Below are 26,974 nucleotides of genomic sequence, written 5' to 3'. Positions count from 1 at the left end.
ATGTATAAAACAGCACAAGGTAGTTTGACCTTCACTAATCTACCAGAAAGTAAAAACTGGTACAATACTAACATAAAGTCAGGAAATATTAATTTACATGTACGGTATATCAGAACAACTCAACTGAGGTTTTTTGATATTACTGGATAGGAAATATTTTGTGTACCATTTAACGTTGGACTTGACCAATAATTTCTTTGTAAAATTTCAAATGTTTTGTTCACTTGCTATTCATTTTTCAAGAATTATCATTTTAATTGTGCTAAATGACCAGAAAATAAAGTATTGATATGATCTTAGGTCAAATCTGGCTTAGATTAGAATCATACAGAATTATAGTGATGTTCAATTTAATTTTAGGTTTATTTCTTTATTATCATATAAGTGTCCAAATTGATCTTAACAAGAATTTTTAATTTCATGTTCTTAAGACTTTTGTACCTCAGTGGAGCTAGCTGTAAGCAGCACAATATATAAGAGAGATTTGAAGCAGATGGTGATTTAATAGTAACATGCTTTATATATATACACAATAATCATGCTGTACACGACAGGTTTCATCTTATATATATATACATAAACATCTTTGTTTGAGTACATTTTGTGCTTCGAAAGTTGATGAAAAATAAACATATCCAAAAACTGTGTAACGAAAGATGACTCTGATAATGAAAATGGTATAAGTTAATGCAGACTTCTGTGTATCACATTTTTTGTCCTTTGGTTTCTAGCTTACCTGTATTGTCTATAAGCACAACATGATCAGCTGGGAACCATCCTGGCTTGGCCATACACCCGTCCTTCATTAGACAACCTTTCCACATACCATCTTGTCTCTGCTCAATTATCTAGAAATATAAATTATATATACTGTATATATATGTAGATATATAACAATATTCCTACATACATGTATTATGTTTATCAATCAACAAAACTTTGAATCAGCTGAAATAAATGAATATAAACCTTGTTTTTCATTTAACCAAATCTTATTTTTAATTTCTTATTGTTAACTTTGATAACATCATACTTATATGTTGACAAAAAGCATCACACTTATTTGTTGACAAGAAGCATCAAACTTCTGTGTTGACAAGAAGCATCAAACTTCTGTGTTGACAAGAAGCATCTAACTTCTGTGTTGACAAGAAGCATCAAACTTCTGTGTTGACAAGAAGCATCAAACTTCTGTGTTGACAAGAAGCATCAAACTTCTGTGTTGACAAGAAGCATCTAACTTCTGTGTTGACAAGAAGCATCTAACTTCTGTGTTGACAAGAAGCATCTAACTTCTGTGTTGACAAGAAGCATCTAACTTCTGTGTTGACAAGAAGCATCTAACTTCTGTGTTGACAAGAAGCATCTAACTTCTGTGTTGACAAGAAGCATCAAACTTCTGTGTTGACAAGAAGCATCAAAACTTCTGTGTTGACAAGAAGCATCTAACTTCTGTGTTGACAAGAAGCATCTAACTTCTGTGTTGACAAGAAGCATCTAACTTCTGTGTTGACAAGAAGCATCTAACTTCTGTGTTGACAAGAAGCATCTAACTTCTGTGTTGACAAGAAGCATCTAACTTCTGTGTTGACAAGAAGCATCTAACTTCTGTGTTGACAAGAAGCATCAAACTTCTGTGTTGACAAGAAGCATCTAACTTCTGTGTTGACAAGAAGCATCAAACTTCTGTGTTGACAAGAAGCATCAAATAACAATAAACACACACATAAATATCCATTTTCATTCATTACATTTTGCTGGATTCTTGTGTTCCTTTGGAAAAAAAGACAAAAGTTTTAATATGTATGGCCATCCAAAACTGCTGCCATACATAACAATCCAGCTTGTTCCATCAGTAACTCTTGTATAAACATTTAGTATTCAAACAGTACTGACTGTCTCATTAGCAATTATATTATTGACCTGTAAATTGTACAAGGTGATTACCTAAACATTTTGTAACCCAAGAATCCTTAGAGAGAAATTGATTCATTAATCACAACAGAGCAAAGGAATGTTATGTAATATAACACTATAACAAATCAATCAGTATCTAGTTAAAGGGCTAGTCTCATTACACCATATGGTTTCTATATAATAAACACAAAGTGGCCAAAGACTTTCATCAGGTTGACTAACACTAGTTAACAACACAATAAAACTCCCTGGAGGGATTTGGTTGTCATTGAGGGGGAACCCTCTAAGAAACAGATCAAGGTATCTTAACAAATACATTGACAGAATCATCTTGTTCATCAAAATCTGTACTTGTTTCTCTTGTTTGAAGGAGGTAGATTCAGTACTCATGTTTATAATGTCAACTACATGTAATTCACAGTAATCAACTATTTACATGTATAATATTATAAGTCTGTAAATATTGCAATATATCTAGTACACAGAAAAGACAACATCATCGTAATCTTTATAACATACTAATATATATATTTTCTCTCATTATTATCATTCTAAAAATAAAGTGGTATAACCTGATATATAACCCAACATTATTGCCAATAATTAACAAGTATATTTATACAAGTATAATATTCAGATCATCAAAAGAAATGTGTGTTAATGTTTATTTGTTTTTACATTATCATTAAGATCCTATCAATGTATTATCTTACCTAATTAATGGCATCATTAGAGAGGTATCTCTCAAAGTTAATCTTTCCTAAGATACAACAGGTGCTATTTCAGCATGCCTTACTTCTACAGTTATGCCAATATAATCATCATTGAGATAGGATAATTAGTCTTGGTTATAAACAGTTTTTTTTCTTCTTTTTTTTACTTCTGTAAGTTTAAGGTTGGTCAAAATACATCAAGCTGTTATTTAAGAAATTGTAGATAATAACTGGCAATCCTGAAGGACTGACACACTTGCGGTCACCAAAGCTTGCAGCACTTTGTGCTCCGGTGAGTTAAAAAGTCAATGGAAAGATAATTAACTATGATGACAAATTAAGATAAAGATTATACCTATATTATACATGTGTTTCTTGTTAGACATGGTATCACAAGTTAATGGAGTGTTTAATGAGAATATAAGTGGTCCTTTATATTATATACAACTGGTTTTACAAGTTCTTATTATTATGATGCTTGAAGATTTAAAATAGTGACTTTAGTAAAACAAATGTGTAACCCTGAGGCTGTGATGAGAGAAAAGTAAACAATAACATTGATTATAAAGCAGTTATCACAATAATTGATTCTGTGACTGTGTTAACATTAGACAATTTAGTGTATAAAGATTTATCATTATCCTAATATAAAATACTAGGTTCTTTTTTTTTTTACATGCAATCTATTTAAAAGATTGAAGCAATTTTGATGACCACAAGTAAGGATGGAAGAATACATGATCTAATTTATAATGGACAGTGCCTTTGATCCAGGATCCAAAAACAATTATCAACATCAACTAAATGTTCCTGCTTTATTCTCTCAGAGAAAATATTTGCTCCATCCATTACTCCATTCTGTATGGATATAGCAGCAATATTCCAATTTAGAGTGGCTCAATTTAACAAACAGATGAAAACCAGGCTGTATATTCCCTCCATGTATTGATCTGTCCAAATATTCCCCCAATATAATAGCATCATAGTTAACATTGCCCGCCTGGGACATGACATTCTAATACCCTCCCTATCTATTCTATCATCATAACTATTAAATATCAATAGTAATGTTGCTGTTTTCATTGATAAAAAAATTAACATAATTTACTTATCATTCAATGTTGAATTTTGCTATCTACAAATTAAAATCTTAATAAGATAAGTAATTTATTTTGTAAAGAAGGCATATACCCCTGCGAAAGCATGTTCATCAATTCATGAATTTTCATGAACAGTTCATGAATATTCATGAACATCTTTCAATTGTTCATCATCTTGGCAGAAATGTTCATGAACAAATATTCATGAACATTCAAGTTCATGAATATGTATGTCTGTTCACGATCATGTTGATGTGTTCATGAACATTTTGGCATCATTCTTGCTCTGTTCATGAACATTTTGGTATGTTCATGAACAAGCTGACAATAATCATGAACTTTAAAAACAAATTTGTCTTTACAATTTTAACCCATGTGAATACTTTTTATTGTTAGAAAAAATTTCAGTTCATGAACTCATGAACTGAAAAATTTCAGTTCATGAACTCTCGTGAGTTCATGAACTCACTGATCATCAACAAGAGTTGGCTGACCTTGGTAACACCCATAATGCAAAAGTCAACATGGCCGCCAGAAACAAAGCTCTACATGTGTTTTAACAAACTTTCGGTGCAAACTTACTTAAAAATGGAATAAATAACAATGACTTAGCAAAATGAAGAAAAAGTGATGTATTTACCTAATGGACTATATAAAATCTTATGGAAAATTGTGTCAAAGAAATAAATTGAAGAACAAACTGGCAAGTCGTGAATTCTAATGACAATTCAATTTGTACATAGGGAATCAATGAGCACAGTGTTTAACAAGTTTCATTACCTGTGTAATGGGCTTTTGTGTTTTGTATTTGTACTAAAACACTGTCTATTGTGCATTTTATGGCTGGTACAAATCAGCAGTCTCTAAGAATTAAATGAAAATTGATAGTGAAGTCACATTATTATGACCCCTGGGAGATGTTTTTGAATTGTTCGTGAACATATTCATGAACAATTTCATGAATGTGCATTTGAACAAGTTCATGAATGTGCATGAACAACAAATGAGACTTTTTTTCTTTCATGGACAATTCATGAATCAATATATTCATGAATGTTCATGAACATATATTCATGAATATGTTCATGAATATCTTGATTCATGAATTGTCCGTGAACTAAAAAAAGTCTCATTTGTTGTTCATGCACATTCATGAACTTGTCCATGAATATGTTCATGAACAGTTCATGAATTATTCATGGAATTCTCGCAGGGGAAGCCATCAATTCTATATTTAAAATAAAGACTATCAGTGGAGCCAGATTCTTGTAACGTAAATGTGTTGTTTTTTTTTTATCAACATCAAAAAAGTGTAACTAATATACAAATAAGCTTTTTTCTTACAAAATGTTTTCACTTTATTCCAGGCACATTTAATTATACTAACAGAAACAGTAAAAGTGTTAGCCATCTTGTACCATATTTTCTTTCCATTACCTTGTTCTATGTTATGAATAAAATGGTTTAAGGAAATTCTTTCCTTCTTGGAAGATAATAAATCATGTTTTGCTGGTACTCAATTGACCAATCTCAAATCCAGATGTGTATTTACATAGGAAAGTATTCGCATCAAGCATAGAAAATGGTGGTTAATCTGACATAGACAGCTGGTCAGCTGATAAACTGTCTGAAGAACAACAGAAAAACACCACTAGAATACAACTATGCCAGCCTACAGTTTGTCAGGTTATACCCAGCTTGTATTTTATTAGCTGTTCTGATCTTAAAATCAACACCAAATTTAGTGTGAAACAATAATGCAAGTTTATAGGTGCATGCAAAGGATACAATTTATTCCTTTAACATATCATATATAAACCTTTAACCTGTAGGGCCTTACCCACCAGTATAGACTGTTGGTAGTTCAGTGTTCACCCTAGTGGTATCTTTCTTTTAACCCAAAATGTGTATGATTTTTTGATTTCACATAAAATTTTATCAACATAGCATTTCATCTTAAGCCAGTTTATAACTTTTGTAGCCAATCAAATTAATGTCACATAAATATTACTTCATAGATTGTTACTAATTGTGCATATATTATAACAGCAATTTCTATACATTAAGAGTTCATTAGCTTAATAAATCATTAAATATCAAAATGTTCAGCCTTACAATAATCTTATACTTACTTGTTGTTTTTCTTGTAAATCCAGATTGTAAAGTTAGCTGAACACAAATTTACATGTAAGATGTATATAAAGTATTTTTAAAGGAAACACTTGCAACAGTAAGTTTTAAGACACAAGGCACTGTTTTCTACTCTAAAGCTCACATTGGTCAATAAATTATACAGTGAACATAATGTCATAGAATATGTTGGCAGGATGAGATAATTGTGACAGCAGGAATGTTCTGACATCAAGGTGTGAGCAATGTTTCCAGAATGTCTCTCACAGATAAATGTTCACCAGTTATACCAGTATATGTAACATTAGTCACTCTGTTTATTCTACAGAAATACAGTCTACTGAATGTGAAAACCTCACAACATTATTCTACAAAGTAAACAAGTCCTTTATGTTGCAATCTATGATCTTGCATATCACTGTACTAATGTTGACAATGTAACACTGATGTAAAATGATCAAACTTAAAACAGTCATAAATTAATTGCCAAGAATACATGTAAATCCTTTCACTTATTAAAATGAATGACAACAATCAGTGTGTATTCACTATTCTAGAGACAGAATTGTACTGGAAATAACATCTGTCATTTCAGGCAAGCTCATGTTTTTGACAGCTGATTCTCTGTCAGCAGATTTTTTAACAGCAAAATATCATGCTGTGCAGAGAACAAAATCATCTTAACAAATCTGTGACAAATATCTTTAATCAAGATACTACACCAGTCCACACAGAAACATGTATAATTACAGTGTCAATATCTAGAACATCAATACCAGGAAAAATGTTCTCTTTACACAATTTAATCTGTGTCTTATTAATTAACAAGCATAGAATCTCTACAGCCAGCCAATATGTTAGGGAATATTTTAAGGAAGACTTTTGCCTGTGACGTTATTTCCCGGTACACAGAATCTTCATTTTGTCTTCATCAAGTCTTGATAATCCTTGTCTAACATTTTCTGTACCAGGTGATATTTGAACACAATTCCCACATTGATCTGTTCTGTAACACTTCATGAACAGTATGATGTCTACAAACTTTACAGATGCTGGTTGATGTGTTAATATATGAGTCCTGTATATGTTCAACAGTGAATATTCCAGCATACACTATATACATGTATTATATCCTTTACTGTCCACTAACACTACTGTATTGTACACTAGAAGATCGTCAGTAAAGTGTTGCCAGACTGTTAGATAGGTTACCACTAACACTACTGTATTGTACACTAGTAGATCTACAGTAAAGTGTTGCCAGACTGTTAGATAGGTTAGTAGATCTACAGTAAAGTGTTGCCAGACTGTTAGATAGGTTACCTCTAACACTACTGTATTGTACACTAGTAGATCTACAGTAAAGTGTTGCCAGACTGTTAGATAGGTTAGTAGATCTACAGTAAAGTGTTGCCAGACTGTTAGATAGGTTACCTCTAACACTACTGTATTGTACACTAGTAGATCTACAGTAAACTGTTGCCAGACTGTTAGATAGGTTACTTCTACAGATGTTTATCAAGCTGGACACATGTACTGTAAGGTATTTACTGTAAGGTATGTACACTGCTCCTGTAGAGATCACAGCAGGGTGGGAGGCTGGCTAGAGGATTTCTTCCTCATATCTCTAACCTTTATTAGCCAGCTGCTCTAATTATCAGCATATATATATCTTGCTTATATTAATAACTATCTATGGCTAACTATCTTATAAATTGACATGGGTTAATATTAATCATTTATTTTAACTGAATTTCCTTATCATGGGTAATAAAACCTAGCATACTTGTAAATCAGTTTTATTAAACAAGCTATGATATATATCATTATATTTTTTTCCCACATACTTTAATTTCATGTTTTTCTAATGTTGGTGTATGTTATAGGACAATAATGAAGCGTTTTGGAAAAAAAAATGATTTTTTTTAAAACTGTCCATTAAACAATATTAATAGCTACAGTTCAGACTTCATGTTGTTTTAATGATCATTAATTAAAGCAAATCAAAGATTTATGTAGAAATTTGTTTTTTAACATGGTTTTAAAAGGTAAAACCAAACAAATTAATTCAATATCTATATTGTTTTGTCATATAAGGGAAGCAACTACAATGTATAATCAAATGCTAAGAAAACAAGTGAGCAGATAATTGTCTCCCTTTTCGTACTAGCTGCTACTTCAATGATGTAGTTTCTTAAAAACAGGAAAAGTTTTTGTTATATCAATTTCACAAAAATTTCAAACAGTGAAGAAACTTATTGGTTTCACAGTTAAATGTTATCATCATGATTTTGTTTACAGATCATCAACATTCTTTTATATAGCATGGTTACTATACAGATATCAAAGTTATATGTACACACTCTCCTCTATCTTGTAGTTGTTAATGTTCTATACTTTATATCACAGGTCACCATATTAAAGTCTTCATAATATTTTCTATAGAAAAATGACATTATGATTTTTAAACTTTCCATCATAAGTTTAGAGCAAAATATCATCAAACATAACTTTATTAGATCCCACAATACAAACTGTCATATCTACAGGGGTTTATTTAAGCGGACGCCCGCTTGCCCGCGTCGGGTAGAAATCGCTGCGGGCAAGTGAAATTTGAAAGCAAATTGCCCGGCGGGCAAGTGAATTTTCGTTATGCCTGCTATTAGCTTTGATATCCTTTGCCGATAATACTTTTCTTTCCGTTCATATTACAGTCAAACAAGTGTATTTATAACTGTTTCTGATTGTAGTTGGACTCCTATCAACCCATCAAATTACGTAAAAAAACTTTTTTCTATTTTGCTTTCCTTTCAAAATGGCGGGCGGCGCCGAAAGTTTTCTCATTTTTAAAAGAAAAAAATCTACAGCAATTAAAGAAAAAGCCACGGCAAAGAAAACATCTGATTTTCTGAATAAAAAGCATAAAATCACAAAAATTCAAGATGAGTTATGTCAATAAAGACTGACACAACTGCAAGGTTCAAGAAAGAACAGAAAAATCGGGCCGTAAAAATCTACTCCTTTGAATCCTGTACGCTATTGTTTTCTTCATACAGTCAAAATTTAACTAACTGGTGTCAACTCATTTGCAATAGGCCTATAGATTTTTTTTAAAATTCATCACCAGTAATCTTTTTTACACAAATCTTGACGAAAAATCATAATAGTCTTGAACTGTTGTTAATTTATTTTCCTTTCTCCCCTACGGCAATGTTTAGAAATATTCTTACCTATAAATAAACAGAATAAAATAATCCATAAAATGTTTAAAATCCTTTTTGGTAAATCACAGCATATTGTGTAACTATAAGTTATCTGAGGTCATTCTAGGTCATGCCTAATTTACGACCAAAACAGAAAAAAACCTCCTTAGGTGAAACATACAGCAAATGACGTATATTTCGTCTGACAGTTCTTTGAACCAGTCAGTGCTCTGAACTGTATGATTACTGCATGGGGTGAGTCCCTTTGATGTGACATAGGTTAAAACTTCAAATAAATTTTAATACAAACAGGGAGGATAGGAATCAATTTAAATTGAGTATAACACATCCTGTCATGGACTTGGAGCAACTTGTTGTTTTTAAAAATGAAATAAATTTGAAAGGTACATTACTAGTTTGGTAATGCAAACAAAGCAAACATATTTTTGATATTTTACATTGTTTGAAATCAACAATAAACATTTAAAACCTAGCACAATTTTAACAATCAATGTACTGTTTCCTTTTTAATGTTGTTTTAGGGAATAAATATTTTTAAGGTGATAGCATCTGAATGTTAATATATTTTAAAAGTCATCTGGAATAGGGCCTAATATTTCCTGTAATTTTTATAAGCCTTAACAGATCATGTCGGACATGACTATTGTTAATCTTCACTTTCATTTTACTATTTTGATGTGAGGAATCCCTGACATTTAGGAGTTTTTAAATCTCAGGGATTTCTATTGGATCCCTGGCAAAGAAAGTTGTGTCGACCCCTAGACTATTGTGAATGAGCAAACAAACATATACAGTAGGGAATTTAGGACTATTTTACTATCTGAGGCATAAGTTGATAGGATCTGCAATAAATCTTATTTTTACCCATAATTTTTGCTTTGATTATTAACAAACTTCACATTTAAGATCGGGCAACCTGTTTTTCCTGGGGGCAAGTAGATTTTCAAAGTTACTTGCCCTTTGGGCAAGTGAAAGTCAAAACCTTAAGTAAACCCCTGATCTAAGTAAGTTTTTTACACTAATTTTACATTGTAAAATACATATTCAACAAGAGCACTGCATCATGTGGTTCCAACATTTGTCTGTCAAGTGTAATAAGTAGCAAGTGCTTCACTATTAGTAAGATAAAGGGGCATAACTCTTTAAAAAGTTTACTCAGTTATGGGACCAGTGTCAATAGTCTTTCTTACATAATCACAGAAAACAATTATGTGAAGTATTAACTTATTCCTATCAGTATATTGGAGATACCAACTTGCTATTATGGGGCTGTCATCAGCATATCTGTCCAGTTACACTATAAAACTAATATGTTAGATCTTGATATTAAACAGCATAACAGGTTTAAAATTTACCTTTATAATATCACCATCCTTGAAGGTCAGAGAGTTAGGGTCATAGATGTTGCAATGGTCTCTTACAGCTTTTGCCTGCACACAAAAACTTGCTTCTGTAATATACAAAAACAACATCATTAAATATCCTTGAAATGATACATTACATAATTATAATTGAAAAATATTGAAAAGGGAAGACAGGGCACAATGTCAAACAATGGCAATCTTTCTGATTTAAGGATAGTAGACTTACATCAAACAATCATCTTAAACAATGGCAATTTATCTGGCCTATGGCCCTTAGAGCACTATATCTAACAATGGCAATCCCTCTGGTACCACATGGCAATGCCCCATTGTATTTCTGCATCATAATTTAAACACATCTATCTTATAACTTTTAAATGAAATTTTCTTTACAGCCTCACTACAGATAAATATCCTTGAAACTAAATACTTCAATCAACAATTTTCAGACAAAAATGTAACTAAAGAAATGTTTTCTTTATAAAAGTGTATAATGTCTACTATTGATCAACACACTAACATTTGATGAGACAAGGTTTTTCAAAGTAAGCTGACTAAGATATTAACATACATGTATAATTATATATACATACTGAGACAGTCAAATTGTCTTTTGTCAAAGAGTTTAGGAGCATTTATACACATAATAAAATCACCTTTTCTTCTAGACAGAATACTTCAAACTTTATATGATCAGACAATAAAGTTTTTTTCTTCCAGAGACCTGGAATATTTATGGAACAGTTGATTTTACTTCAACTTTCCTTAATAACTTTTATTCATGGCAGCAACCAATTGTGATTATGCTTGATACATTTTTTTTTTAGTTATGCATTTTGTATTTGAAATTTTAACTAACCTAATTTGATTAGTCTCTCACAGTACATTGTCTCATAACTATAATATTGTTAAAATTTCATTCTTCAATATTTCGAAATATTTGGTACTTCCTTAGCATTATTATTTTTAAATCAAAGAGTCTCATTTTCTTTACAATGCTTCAAAAATTACTTCTCTTTCAAATTCTTCTTCAAAAACATAAGATAATTTGGACAATAAAGATTACACATTAAACAGATTACTGAACTTCTTGTAAAGGTTGTTATCATATCAATATAGATCATACATAAATTCCAGTGTTTATGATGGTGATAGTGTTGTATAAAATTGATGTTTCCATGTATCTATCTATAACCTCTCATTGTATGTAACATACAGTAGCTTTATCAACATAAACATTATACAAAGTTTGAACATTTTCCTGGATTAGATCCAGGATCAACAGATTGTAAAGTTGTTTAAAGTTTAATGATTTATGGAAGATATTTGCTATTTTCAGCATACACAAAAACCTTTCAAATATTTATGATTTCAATCTAAGTTGTTTAGTAAACATTGGTTGTTCATGCATCTGTCAAATAAATTACAAGAGAACATTTAAAAAACTTTTGTTCCTAACCTTTAACCATTACAATTTAACACCTACCCTGTATACAACACTAACACACACTCTTACACAAACTGAGTCTATAACTGAAAACCCCTATGCTTTACACAAAAAAGTCTATAACTGAAAACCCTAGGCTTTACACTAATAGAGTCAATGACTGAAACCCTACCCTTTACACAAACTGAGTCTTTAACTGAAATCCATAAGCTTTACACAAACAGAGTCTATAACTGAAACCCCTATGCTTTACACAAAATAGTCTATAACTGAAAACCCTACGCTTTACACAAAATAGTCTATAACTGAAAACCCTACGCTTTACACAAATAGAGCTTATGTCTGAAAACTCTACCCTTTACACAAACTGAGTCTTTAACTGAAATCCATACGCTTTACACAAACAGGACTATAACTGTAACCCCTATGCTTTACACAAAAAGAGTCTGTAACTGAAAACCCTATGCTTTACACAAATGGAGTCTATAACTGAAAACCCTATGCTTTACACAAATAGAGTCTATAACTGAAAACCCTACGCTTTACACAAATAGTCTTTAACTGAAATCCATACGCTTTACACAAATACAGTCTTTAACTGAAACCCCTATGCTTTACACAAATAGAGTCTTTAACTGAAATCCATACGCTTTACACAAATAAGAGTCTATAACTGTAACCCCTATGCTTTACACAAATAGAGTCTATAACTGAAAACCCTATGCTTTACACAAACTGAGTCTATAACTGAAAACCCTACGCTTTATACAAACTGAATCTATAACTGAAAACCCTATATTTTACACAAATAGAGTCTATAAGTGAAAACGCTACGCTTTACACAAATAGAGTCTATAACTGAAAACCCTAAGGCTTTACACAAATAGAGTCTATAACTGAAAACCCTACGCTTTACACAAATAGAGTCTATAACTGAAAACCCTATGCTTTACACAAATAGAGTCTATAACTGAAAACCCTACCCTTTACACAAATACAGTCTATAACTCTTACCTTTTTACCTATTACACATACAGCCTCAGATGCAACAACAATAAGGTGCAACAGATTAAAAATATATCAGGGTAATTTCCCATAATAACTTGAAAGAACACCACCGTCACTAGCAAAATTAGGCTTAGTATCTTATAAATCTATTCATTACGCAATCACCAGTTAATCTAATGAAAATACAAAATCTATTTTAAAATTGAGATGTAATATCTCACCTGTAGAAACATGCATTTTCCTTTTGAATAAAAATCTATAATAAGTTGCATCATTGTTGCCCTTGCATGCTACGTGCTGTGCATGATATTTCCCATATGACAGTTGAGTCATATAATGACAGTAACTTGTATAACTGCATGTTCATTTCTTCATATAAAATTTATGAGCAATTAAATTATGAATCATTAGAAAAGTAGCTTGTTTATAGAGGAAAATATGGAGCAGTTTAGAGGCCAGTTTCTGTTTACACAGACTGAGATGATAATTATTCTATGAAACCAAATGTCCACAAAATATCTTCCTAAAATTGCAAAATATCTTACACAAGTTATTCTCCAGGAAATGTATACACAATATGTTTTCTGGAAATTGTACAAACAAAATATCCTCCAGAAATAATATCAATAAAATAAACATCCTCAGAATTATTGTATAAATAAAATATTCAAAATATTTTTAACAAATTTTATCAACTCACTGACTCAGAGATTTATTTAAACAAACAAAAAATCCTCCAGAAATCATATCAAGAAAATAAACATCCTCATGAAAATGTATAAACAAAAAATCCTCCAGAAATCATATCAACAAAATAAACATCCTCATGAAAATGTATAAACAAAATATCCTCCCGAAATCATATCAACAAAATAAACATCCTCATGAAAATGTATATACAAAAGATCCTCCAGAAATCATATCAACAAAATAAACATCCTCATGAAAATGTATATACAAAATATCCTCCCGAAATCATATCAACAAAATAAACATCCTCATGAAAATGTATATACAAAATATCCTCCCGAAATCATATCAATAAAATAAACATCCTCATGAAAATGTATATACAAAAGATCCTCCCGAAATCATATCAACAAAATAAACATCCTCATGAAAATGTATATACAAAAGATCCTCAAGAAATCATATCAACAAAAATCAACAAAATAAACATCCTCATGAAAATGTATAAACAAAAAATCCTCCCGAAATCATATCAACAAAATAAACATCCTCATGAAAATGTATATACAAATTATCCTAAAATCATATCCTAAAACCCTCATTGAAAAAATGTATATTACAAAAGAATCCTCCCGAAATCATATCAACAAAAGTAAACATCCTCATGAAAATGTATATACAAATTATCCTCCCGAAATTCATATCAACCAAAAATAAACATCCTCATGAAAATGTATATACAAAATATCCTCCAGAAATCATATCAACAAAATAAACATTCCTCATGAAACACGCTTATATAAGGGAAAAGGTTAAGACAATAACCAATCATATCTATTATATATAATTAGTCATCAATCTCTATTTCCAGCAGTCTATAATTACAACCATTATTCAACAAATGTCCTCTCCAATAATGCCATTTTCTTCTATATTTCCTGTTGTCTTAGTAACAGCTATTCCTTTGCAAAACTTCTGCAGCACATAAAAATATAATTTGACAACAAAATTGGTCAGCATCAGTTATAAGTTAAATTAAGAGAAGACCAAATGTTTTAAATCATTAATTCTGTTATTGTGTTGTTTACATATTGTAATCAAACAAAGATATTTAAACTACAAGTTAGCCACTAAAATCATGACTTAAATTGTAATCAAACAAAGACATTTAAACTACAAGTTAGCCACTAAAATCATGACTTAAATTGTAATCAAACAAAGACATTTAAACTACAAGTTAGCCACTAAAATCATGACTTAAATTGTAATCAAACAAAGATATTTAAACTACAAGTTAGCCACTTAAATCATAACTTATATCACTGGTAGTCATTATCTGTTAAATTCTATCATATTCACAATATAGTTAGTTATTGATTCAACATTTAAAGTTGCTCGTCTTTCAGAGAGTCGTTTATCATGTTGCTATTATATCCTGTGACAGTTCAGTTGCTATTTGTCCTATTTAAAGAATATTCAAATAGGATGAGTCACACTTTGGATCTGACAATGAAAGATGTAACAATCTTTATTATTCCAAGAGAGAAGAATTTATAACCTGAAGAACAATTGTTCTAGAACTATTCAAGAACACTTAATTATTATGTAAAATGTTTCCCTCCAATAGTTCTTTCAAATATAAGTACTTAAACTTAAACTACTTAAATCATTATATCTCATTAGTTCTTGTGTGATCCTAGTAAGATTTTATTTATTTCAAAATAAAGGATACTTCTCAATTTATAAATTTGATAAAATGTGTAATCTAATTAATCGTAATTAACTATTTGTAAGTACTTATTTTGTCTTAAGGTTTATTTTTGTATGTTTTGACTTAAAGATTGCTAGAATTAACATTCATTTATCCCCAATTACAATTGTATCAAATGTATAGGAGATTTTAAAGTTTTCCGATGGGAGGAATACAAAACAACCAAAACATTTCACTTGACATTATACCACACAGTGAAACAGCAAAATTTAAAATTCTAAACCTCCCAAATCTTCATACAAAAACAAGATATTCCAAATGCGTATGGATTTCAATTCATGAATAATGCATTCTATAATATGAATAATAGATAACACTGCTGTCCTGTATAAATGAATGAGAATATTGTAAACTGCAATCCATCATTTAAGTTTCTTATAAATGTTTGGAAAACAATTTTATAATTTTATACAAGACTTTAAGTATATTTTAGTTTTGATGGTCAAACATTTAGGTTTAGGGTCATTACATGAACAACAGCACCACACGCAGTGTTTACTTATGAAAGAGACACACACAAAACTTTACAGAGAATTTGTTTTTTCTTAATCATTCCTATAATACTAAATGACCCCTAGGGGTGGAAGATGTATTTTCCTATACAATAGTAAACATAAAGCATATGATCCTAAAAGGGTATAGCAAATTTTGACAAGGTCATGGTTAATATAAGTGTCGGAGAGACTACACTAAGTTCGTGCTACATGCCAAATACACATGTATCTAAGTTCTGGGCTTTATAGTTAAAAAGTATTAAAATTCATATGTTTATAATATAAGTCTATAAAAACAAATTGACCCCCAGGGTGGGGCCATTTTAACCCCAGCTTTACAATGTTACTTTTGTACAGGTCCATTGAGCAATGCTATATGCCAACTATCTAAGCTTTGGGAGTCAATAGTTTCACAAAATGAGACTTAGTGTATGTATTTTCTAGTTTATAAGTCTATAATAATCAAGTAATCCCAGGGGCAGGGTCAATATTTATCCAAGGGGAATGATTAATACCAGTTTTGTGGAGGTCTACAAGGCAATGCTTTATGCCAAATATCTAAGCTCTGAGTACTGTTACAAGTTTCATACAATATATATAACACTTAAATGTTTTTTTATAATACCAGTCTATGTAAATCATAAGTGACCCCTGGGATATGGCCAATATTGACCCATGGGACATGTTCACTGGCAAAGCTACATGTAAAATATCTAAGCTCTTGGCATTTTAGTTTCAAACAATAAGAGGTATATGCGTTTTCTATATAAAGACTATTAAATCCAGTTGCGGGGCCAATTTTGATCTGAGGAAGCCATTATAACCTGCTTTCTGCACATTGTCTCATTTATAATATTTCTGCCAAGTTATTTCACTTTCCTATCATCAGTTCAAAGAGGACAGACGGACTAGACAGATAGACTGACAGACAAACAAACAGGTGCATAACAAGATATGTCAAATTGTTTCAGGCATATAAACATCAAGATAAATGTGACCAATTCAAAGATAATAACATTTATTTTAAATCAAAGAAATTTCAAGTAGAATAGATTACCTCAGAATTGAGAAAATCTTATCTTTCTGAAATTTTTACAATTTTTGATAGAACATAGTGTAATTAATTTGTTGTGAATTGATTTTTTCATTTCATTTACTTTTATACAATGTACCTACTTAAATAATTCAAAGTAAATTTCTTGATTAACAAGCATCTTATAGTAAATATCTTGGTTAACACTAGCATCTTATTTATCCCATCTGTGGCATTATCTATAATCAGTATTGACAATTACATTATTGTAACAGTTTCATGCACATTACAATTACCACTCCACCTCTCACTATAAGGCCAACACTTTGAGTTCTGTCCAAAACTATATGTAATCAATATTGTGTTGCCGTTGGAAATAACGTATTACAGACATTCACAATTTATCATAGGCTATAACCGGACAAATGCTGGATCATAAAATAACTATACTAAACATTATTTTGGGCACAATTTGTCAGTTTGATGCCAGAAATGGAATGATGTAATTTGATGTGTTTCCATTGTGATATCAAGATATCATATCCATCGTGGATTGGCGCACTGTTAAGTAACTATAGAGTTTTAGATTTGTTCTCCAACATAAACTATTTCCTGATATATCCTGATAATAAAATTGTCATCCATTCAAATATTACTGTATTGCGACAATTTTTCTTTTGAGACAATGTACCTCCCTATGTGGAACTAATAATAGCAAACTTTAAAATAACAAGATATAGACACCAAAAAAAAGAGGCCTATCTTGGCCTATATCATTCACCTGAGTAAAATAGATAATATGTTAGTTGGGGGTTTATACAGAATTTATTTTAGTTCGATTGTGTAGGAAGCTATAAGCTTATAGACACACTTTCGAATCCGTTCCTGGAACCAACCAGTACTGAGCAATGAGTGTTAAGTTTCTTGCTCAAGGAAACAACGACTTGCCCCTGACGGGGTTTGAACCCATGCCTCTAGCGATCATTAGATTACTCATCCGACGCGTTAAAATGTTAGTTACAATGTTATATAACAATTGTTGACCTAGGAGGCAATTGATTTATATTTCCTTCCCGTCCCTAGATTTGCCACTACTTGCCAGCTATTTCCACTGAAAAGGGTGGCATTAAGTGTAAAAAAGGTGGCATTAACTGGAAAATGACAAAATTCCACTCTTTTTCCACTGTAGTGGCAAAATTGCCACCAAATGCCACTATCCTTTGGTGGCATTTAGGTGGCATTGAGTGGAAATTTGAACATAGACTTTTTTTATGGTGGCAAAAGGGTGGAAATTGGTGAAAAATGAAACTTAGTTTATTTTGAAGGTGGAAAATGAGTGGCTTTTAGTGGAAAAGTGAAACTCTAACTATTTTCTGGGTGGCAAAATAGTGGAAAAAAACTTAGAAAATTTTGTGAATAACTTTTAGTCGGAAAGGGAAACTCTTAACTATTTTCTGGGTTGTATTAAAATTGGTGGAAAAAACTGAGAAATCGAATAATTGTGCATTGGTTTAAGATTTATTTAAGTCAAAGCTCCAAACTGAAATAAATCTGTTTATAGTTTGTACTCTACCAAAGCATCAAGTGAACTTTTTATCAAAAATATAATTTATTGAAGTTGAACAGTTAGAAAATTTTATCAGAAACTCATATTTCTTAAACATACTAGAATGCCATGAACACAATTCTGATGCAAAGTCACTGCCTCACAGTAACGGTATGATAATTCCAGCTGTAAAGTAGCAGGAAAAGACACAGAAATTGGACGTAAAATCACTTTTCCAGGCGTTAAACACATAATTATGATCAGGAGAAATTAGAAAAGTATGGGGTTACTTAACTTCCCATTTTTTATGGCAGTACTTTTCTTTAGGGATGTAAAATTTGACTTTCAAGTCAAAATGTTTATGTTCCATTCTATGCTTGTAGAATAAAATTACGGCTTTTAAAGTGTACTTTGTTCTTTAGTTATAATTTGTACATTAATTAAATAGTTGAAATGTTCTTCTATGCCCAGAAAATGCATATCTCTGCATAAAGTTTGTTGCTTCTTCTATGATATTTAATGTCAATCTTGAATAAAGTTTGACTTTTGTCTTTTCTTCTAATTGACATAATAAATTGTCTCTTCCATATTACTTTAAACTGATATCTGGTGAGCTAACAATAATTAAAGTGAAAAATGCAAAGGGCAATAACTCCAAAAGTATGCAAAGAGTTATGGTTCTTAAACACAACACATTACTCAAAAAGATCTATATCTGTGAAGTTTCAAATTAATATCTCCAGTACTTTTTAAGCTTAATGATCAAGACAAAAATTTAGCATAGAGAAGTAAAAAATGGCAATTTAAAACCCCAAATCATGCAATAAAAAGTTATGGTTCCTTGGCATTGTTACTTCTCATAAATGAGATTTAGTTATATGTGGAGTTTAAAATTATTGTCTCTAACATCTTTTGTGCTATGCTTTCAGAGGCTTTAAATCTATTGTAAAAATTAATATGTGAAAAGTAAATAAGTCATAATGTCTGATAAATTTCTTACAATCAGGATAAGTAAATACTAGCTAGTAAATACTGCATCCTCTAAGATTTAACAACACAGCATACATCTCAGATCTGATAAAACTACTGCCTCTTATCTAGTAATCCTATGAATGGGGGTTAATGGTAATTTACTCATGCTGACCAGAATGTTCCATTTGATTATTTTGGGAGAGGCAACATTATACATGTTTTTATGTAGAATTTGTCTTAAAATAGCATGCTAAATTATCTTTCAAAAGCTTATTTCTACTCAATCTATTTAGGTATTAGATATAGTTATACATTCAAATGAATGTAAAAAATAAAATGATGGGATGCTATGGTTTTTGGAAAATCCCTCACAATTTAAAATTATAATGGACTGTCCATGCTGTTACACCGTTGTAAAGTTTGAATTCAAAGGAATTGAGGTCAGTTAAAAGCTTGCAAACACAAAGGAAATTATGATATTGTAGCAATTCTGGAGATATTTTGTTTAAAATGTAAGGGTGCATATTTTTGATTTCTCAAAGAAAAAACATTTAAAGTCTTATTAGTGTGATAAATAGAAAATGAGAAGTTTTAACTGAAGTGTGAATGTGTAGACAAGAAGATAAACAGGCAGAATCATTCCAGTCAATGTTTCAGGTAAACAACTTTTACATACAATGATTATTGTTATTTATGCAGAAACTGTTTAGTTTTTTTGACAGTAAAAATATGAAGTGGTATTGTATAAAATTGTTGTTTATAATTCGTTTTGTTTGTAACTTGACTAAAAAGAAAGCTGCATGTACAATGTACATATAAAGAATGTAGGAATATAAAGAATGTAGGAAGATCTTCATCATTTCTTAAATACAATATGTTTAGAAATTTTAAGTTTGAGAAAAAAAATTATAGAAATTAATCAGTAAGTAAATATCATTATGTACAATATTACATCAATCAAACTATAGATACCTGAGGTACCTATTACTACAACTTTTCATGCTATAAACAATTTTCCTTGTGTGTCACATGTGGAGCAGATTAACAGTAACTGATTTATTAGTAAGTTTCATTCCTTCATTGTTGTAATTCAGCTTTCATGGTGCAGTAGATAATTATATAACCATAACTAGACAGTCTAGAGTAACATGCTATTAGGAGAATGACAGTTCATAACAGAAGAAGCATTAAATAAGAATTATTATTTTGCAGACACAAAGCAATGAGGAGCAGCCTGGAGCAACACATTTGATCTTCAGTGGCTTAAAAAAGGTATCTTGTTAATTCAAAGTTATTTTAGAATTAATAGGAAAGAAGTGTCACAGTACCCAATAAGACACTTTTCAGTTCTTGATAAATATAGCTATTAGTCACTATTTACAAACCTACTTTAATTCAAACTCTTTATTACACTTAAATTTGCATTTACATTTTGTTTTACAAATTTTAGAGTTTTTGTACATTTTAGCTTGAAAATTTTATCAAATATTTATCCTGATGAAGGTTCGTTAAGAACTGAAACTGGAAGATTATTAATTACTCAACCTGCACTGGTGTTGATGTGTTGTATTTCTTTATTTCTTTCTTATTTTAAAAATTTTAGAGTTGTATACATATACCAAGGTCTTATAAAAGTGTTTCATTTTCTGTCTTTACATATTAGATATTGATAATCATTTTCTGTCTTACTTATTTGATATTGTTAATCATATTTTTGGACCAAGTGATGGCAGAACTGAAGCCATATGCCTCAAAAGAGAAAGGTACAGCAAAGCTCTTCAGAATGCTATTCAATATAGAAGAGATTAAAGGCCGCTCATTGTTTGGTATGAGGAAAGGGAACAGAGAGTCTGACGCCAGACCTTCTTGTGCAGACAAGGCAAACTTAAGTTCTTGGAAGGTAACTAATGAACTGAATGAAAATATCATTTTTGATTCTGCGTATATTTTCTGCCTTCTAGTAAATAAGAAAAGTCTGATTCTTCCACGTCTGCAGTGCTGTTTTTTAAAGTGTTTTAATCATATCTATGGCACTCAAATTGAATATAGAAATATCCAATAGTCATATAAAAATGTAAGCTTATTTGTTTTAATTATTGTATTAATCATTCATAATTTTTTTTCTTTGTTTTAGATTGTGCGCTCGAAAATTGCCGACAACCTAAAGGACTGAACTCAAAACCGTCCAGGAATAGCAAGATAAACTGAAGAAAATAAATGGACTAATGTTTTGCTATTTTTTGAGACAATATATAATTCATATGGAAACATTAAAAAGGATTATTTTTAAAATTTGTTTGTTTCCAATTTAGGGTAGCAGGGTGACTTTCAAGGCAGTTTCCAGCTATTGCCACCCACAAGGTGGAAATTTTGAAAGGGTTGAAAATAGGTGGCAATTTAGTGGAAACTGAATTTGCCACTATCTGGTGGCAATGGTGGAAGTGTCTAAATACTCCACCAATTTTTCACGCCTTATGGTGGCAAAAGGTGGAAATAAGTGTCATTTTGTGGAAAATAAGTTTGCCACCCTAAGGTGGCATAATGGTGGAAATTTGTCTAAATACTCCACCAATTTTCCACCATTATGGTGGCAATAAGTGGAAACAAGTGGCATCTAGTGGAAAATGAGTTTGCCACCCTAAGGTGGCATAATGGTGGCATTATGGTGAAAGTTTTTTGTCTAAACTACTCCACCAATTTTTCCACTCATTGGTGGCATTTAGTGTAAAAAAGGTGGAATTAACTGGAAAATTATATAACATCAGTCCTGCTCAAATTTTCACCATTTTTCATGATTTGGGTGGCGTTTTGGTGGCGTTTTGGTGGCATTATTGGTGGAAAATTGTCTAAATACTCCACCATTGAAAAGGGTGGCATTTTAGTGGCAAATCTAGGGACGGGTTTTTACAAGATCAATTAACAATGCTATACAACAAATGTATGTATTACAGGGGTTTACTTAAGGTTTTGACTTTCACTTGCCCGAAGGGCAAGTAACTTTGAAAATCTACTTGCCCCCAGGAAAAACAGGTTGCCCGATCTTAAATGTGAAGTTTGTTAATAGTCAAAGCAAAAATTATGTGTAAAAATAAGATTTATTGCAGATCCTATCAACTTCTGCCTCAGATAGTAAAATAGTCCTAAATTCCCTACTGTATATGTTTTTTTGCTAATTCACAATAGTCTAGGGGTCGACACAACTTCCTTTGCCAGGGATCCAACAGAAATCCCTGAGATTTAATTTAGAACTAGAAATGTGTCCATAGGACACGGGTGCCCCCACCGCGACACTGTTCTGTCAATCTTTTTACTAAGTCAAGGGAAATAACTCTACAAATACTGGATAAATCCACAAGCCAAACCCCAGGTGCAAATCTAAAATAATATTGCTGAGCAACCTGCCTATAAGGTTTATTGACTATGTCAAATCCTTTTTGAGAAACTTGCGACACAAGTTGAAAATTGCAAAAATTTTCTACGTGAAGGGCAATAACTCTAAAAATACTAAATAAATACAGACGAAAATACCTGGTGCACAACTGCACATGCTGATCAATTTTTCCTGTAAAGTTACATGACTCTACGTCAAAATACTTTTTTTGAGTTATGTGCGACACATGTTGAAAATTGCAAAATTTTACTAAGTCAAGGGCAATAACTCTGAAAATACTAAAAATATCCAGACGAAAATACCCAGGTGCACAACTACACATGCTGATCAACATTCCTGTAAAGTTTCATGACTAGGTCAAATACTTTTTGAGTTATGTGCGACACAAGTTAAAAATTGCAAAAATTTTACTAAGTCAAGGGCAATAACTCTAAAAAATACTAAAAATATGCACACGAAAATACCCATGTGCACAACTACAACATGCTGATCAACATTCCTGTAAAGTTTCATGACTCTAGGTCAAATACTTTTTGAGTTACATGCGACACAAGTTGAAAATTTGCAAAATTTTTACTAAATCAAGGGCAATAACTCTGAAAATACTAAAAAATATCCAGACGAAAAATACCCAGGTGCAACAACTACACATGCTGATCAACATTCCTGTAAAGTTTCATGACTCTAGGTCAAATACTTTTTGAGTTACATGCGACACAAGTTGAAAATTGCAAAATTTTAACTAAGTCAAGGGCATAACTCTGAAAATACTAAAAATATCCAGACCAAGATACCTAGGTGCACAACTACACATGCTGATCAACATTCCTGTAAAGTTTTCATGACTGTAGGTCAAATACTTTTGGAGTTACATGCGACACAAGTTGAAAATTGCCAAATTTTACTAAGTCAAGGGCAATAACTCTGAAAATACTAAAAATATCCGGACGAAAATACCCAGGTGCACAACTAACACATGCTGATCAACATTCCTGTAAAGTTTCATGACTCTAGGGTCAAATACTTTTGGAGTTACATGCGACACAAGTTGAAAAAATTGCAAAATTTTACTAAATCAAGGGCAATAACTCTGAAAATACTAAAAAATATCCAGACGAAAAATACCCAGGTGCACAACTACACATGCTGATCAACATTCCTGTAAAGTTTCATGACTCTAGGTCAAATACTTTTTGAGTTACATGCGACACAAGTTGAAAATTGCAAAATTTTACTAAGTCAGGGCAATAACTCTGAAAAATACTAAAAAATATCCAGACCAAGATACCTAGGTGCACAACTACACATGCTGATCAACATTCCTGTAAAGTTTCATGACTGTAGGTCAAATACTTTTGGAGTTACATGCGACACAAGTTGAAAATTGCCAAATTTTTACTAAGTCAAGGGCAATAACTCTGAAAAATACTAAAAATATCCGGACGAAAAATACCCAGGTGCACAACTACACATGCTGATCAACATTCCTGTAAAGTTTCATGACTCTAGGTCAAAATACTTTTGGAGTTACATGCGACACAAGTTGAAAATTGCAAAATTTTACTAAGTCAAGGGCAATAACTCTGAAAATACTAAAAATATCCAGACCAAAATACCCAGGTGCACAACTACACATGCTGATCAACATTCCTGTAAAGTTTCATGACTCTAGGTCAAATACTTTTTGAGTTACGTGCGACACAAAAGTGAACGGACGGACGGACGGAAGGACGGACGGACGGACAGACGGACGGACAAGGGTAAATCTAAATGCCCGCCACTAACGTGGGGGCACAAAAACTCCTAAATGTCAGGGATTCCTCACATCAAAATAGTAAAATGAAAGTGAAGATTAACAATAGTCATGTCCGACATGATCTGTTAAGGCTTATAAAAATTACAGGTAATAATTAGGCCCTATTCCAGATGACTTTTAAAATATATTAACATTCAGATCTATGCTAACACCTTAAAAATATTTATTCCCTATTACAACTTTAAAAAGGAAACAGTACATTGATTGTTAAAATTGTGCTAGGTTTTAAATGTTTATTGTTGATTTCAAACAATGTAAAATATCAAAAATATGTTTGCTTTGTTTGCATTACCAAACTATTATTTCATGCTTTCCAGTGTACACTACAATATATCAGATGATTATATTCTGATAAACCACTAGTGAAATTTATAAAATATAATTTTCACTGTAGCCGGACTATATCTCAATGCGGATAAAAAGAAAATCATAACCAAATGGAATAACAGGCAGAAATAAATGCTGTCATACGTAAATTTGCTTATTTAGGAAAAGAAAGTCAATGTCATCATACATCATGTTTAAAATGTAACAAAATTAGAGAAATTTAACAGACCTATATTTCAAAACTTATGATGTAACGTCATGATATAATGACGTCACAAAGGAAAATGCGCGACGTTACGCGGAAAAATCAGTAAAAAATACTTAAAATCACTTAAAAACCATAAAATAAAAAGAAAATTTATTTGTTTTACATATAAGATTGAAATATATTTCATTCGTGAACACCAGCTTTTATATTTTCACTCGTGGCTACGCCACTCGTGAAAATATTGCACCTGGTGTTCACTCAGTGAAATTATATTTCAATCTTACATGCAAAACAAACAAATATCCTCTATGTAATGTACCTTTCAAATTTATTTCATTTTTAAAAACAACAAGTTGCTCCAAGTCCATGACAGGATGTGTTATACTCAATTTAAATTGATCTGTCTGATTCCTATCCTCCCTGTGTGTATTGAAATTTATTTGAAGTTTTAACCTATGTCACATCTAAGGGACTCACCCCATGCAGTAATCATACAGTTCAGAGCACTGACTGGTTCAAAGAACTGTCAGATAAAATATACGTCATTTGCTGTATGTTTCACCTAAGGAGGTTTTTTCTGTTTTGGTCGTAAATTAGGCATGACCTAGAATGACCTCAGATAACTTATAGTTACACAATATGCTGTGATTTTCCAAAAAGGATTTTAAACATTTTATGGATTATTTTATTCTGTTTATTAATAGGTAAGAATATTTTTAAACATTGCCGTAGGGGAGAAAGGAAAATAAATTAACAACAGTTCAAGACTATTATGATTTTTCGTCAAGATTTGTGTAAAAAAGATTACTGGTGACGAATTTTTAAAAAATTCTATCGTCCTATTGCAAATGAGTTGACGCCAGTTAGTTAAATTTTGACTGTATGAAGAAAACAATAGCGTACTGGATTCAAAGGAGTAGATTTTTACGGCCCGATTTTTCTGTTCTTTCTTGAATCTTGCAGTTGTGTCAGTCTTTATTGACATAACTCATCTTAAATTTTTGAGATGTTATGCTTTTTATTCAGAAAATCAGATGTTTTCTTTGCCTTGGCTTTTTCTTTAATTGCTGTAGATTTTTTTCTTTTAAAAATGGGAAAACTTTCGGCGCCGCCCGCCATTTTGAAAGGAAAGCAAAATTGAAAAATTTTTTTTTACGTAATTTGATTGGTTGATAGGAGTCCAAATACAATCAGAAACAGTTACAAATACACTTGTTTGACTGTAATATGAACGGAAAGAAAAGTATTATCGGCAAAGGATATCAAAGCTAATAGAAGGCATAACGAAAATTCACTTGCCCGCCAGGCAATTTGCTTTCAAATTTCACTTGCCCGCAGCGATTTCTACCCGACGCGGGCAAGCGGGCGTCCGCTTAAATAAACCCCTGGTGTATGTGTATTTCACTTTATTTATACTCGCCACTGGTTGCCCATATGGGTGAGCTCTCCAGAAGAGTATTAGTCATTTTAGATTTTGGAGGATAGTGCATTACACAGATATACAGAAAGATGCCCCAATTCCAGAAGCTTCCCCTGGTTCTTAAGCGTGCCATATGTTTAAGCACTCATACACGGGCCTCGATTTAAAGTCTCGTCCGAAAGACTGATTTAGAGTAACCTTAGTTGACCAGCCCGGGAATCCAAGCTGTAACAAATTGAGCTATGCAGACTCGTTATATACAACAAACCACTTTGTATGAAGCTTCTTCACAGATCCACAAATTGGCCACCTTGCACACCCATGCAACAACCAAGTTTTCTATACAAACACTTACTGGCCACTTAATGCAGTGATACAAGTAAATAGCTCAATTTTAGCATTA

The 26,974-nt window shown here is 31.6% G+C and overlaps 1 protein-coding gene across 1 annotated transcript in view; it reads right to left on the bottom strand.

Annotated features, from left to right (window-relative positions):
- LOC132721418 (caskin-2-like) overlaps nucleotides 1-26,974 on the bottom strand; it is a gene marked incomplete at its 5' end in the record, with an annotated part of 89,004 nt that overhangs the window by 40,895 nt on the left and 21,135 nt on the right. The window contains 2 exon segments of the mRNA XM_060705722.1: nucleotides 737-848; nucleotides 10,440-10,534. Of these exon segments, the coding sequence (XP_060561705.1) occupies nucleotides 737-848; nucleotides 10,440-10,534 (207 nt within the window).

The sequence above is a fragment of the Ruditapes philippinarum genome, unplaced genomic scaffold, assembly GCF_026571515.1.
Source record: "Ruditapes philippinarum isolate M1 unplaced genomic scaffold, ASM2657151v2 ctg1538_1_1_1_1, whole genome shotgun sequence".
Classification (NCBI taxonomy): Eukaryota; Metazoa; Mollusca; class Bivalvia; order Venerida; family Veneridae; genus Ruditapes; species Ruditapes philippinarum.
The sequence above is the reverse complement of the archived record's forward strand: the minus strand, read 5'-3'. Positions and strand labels throughout refer to the sequence as shown.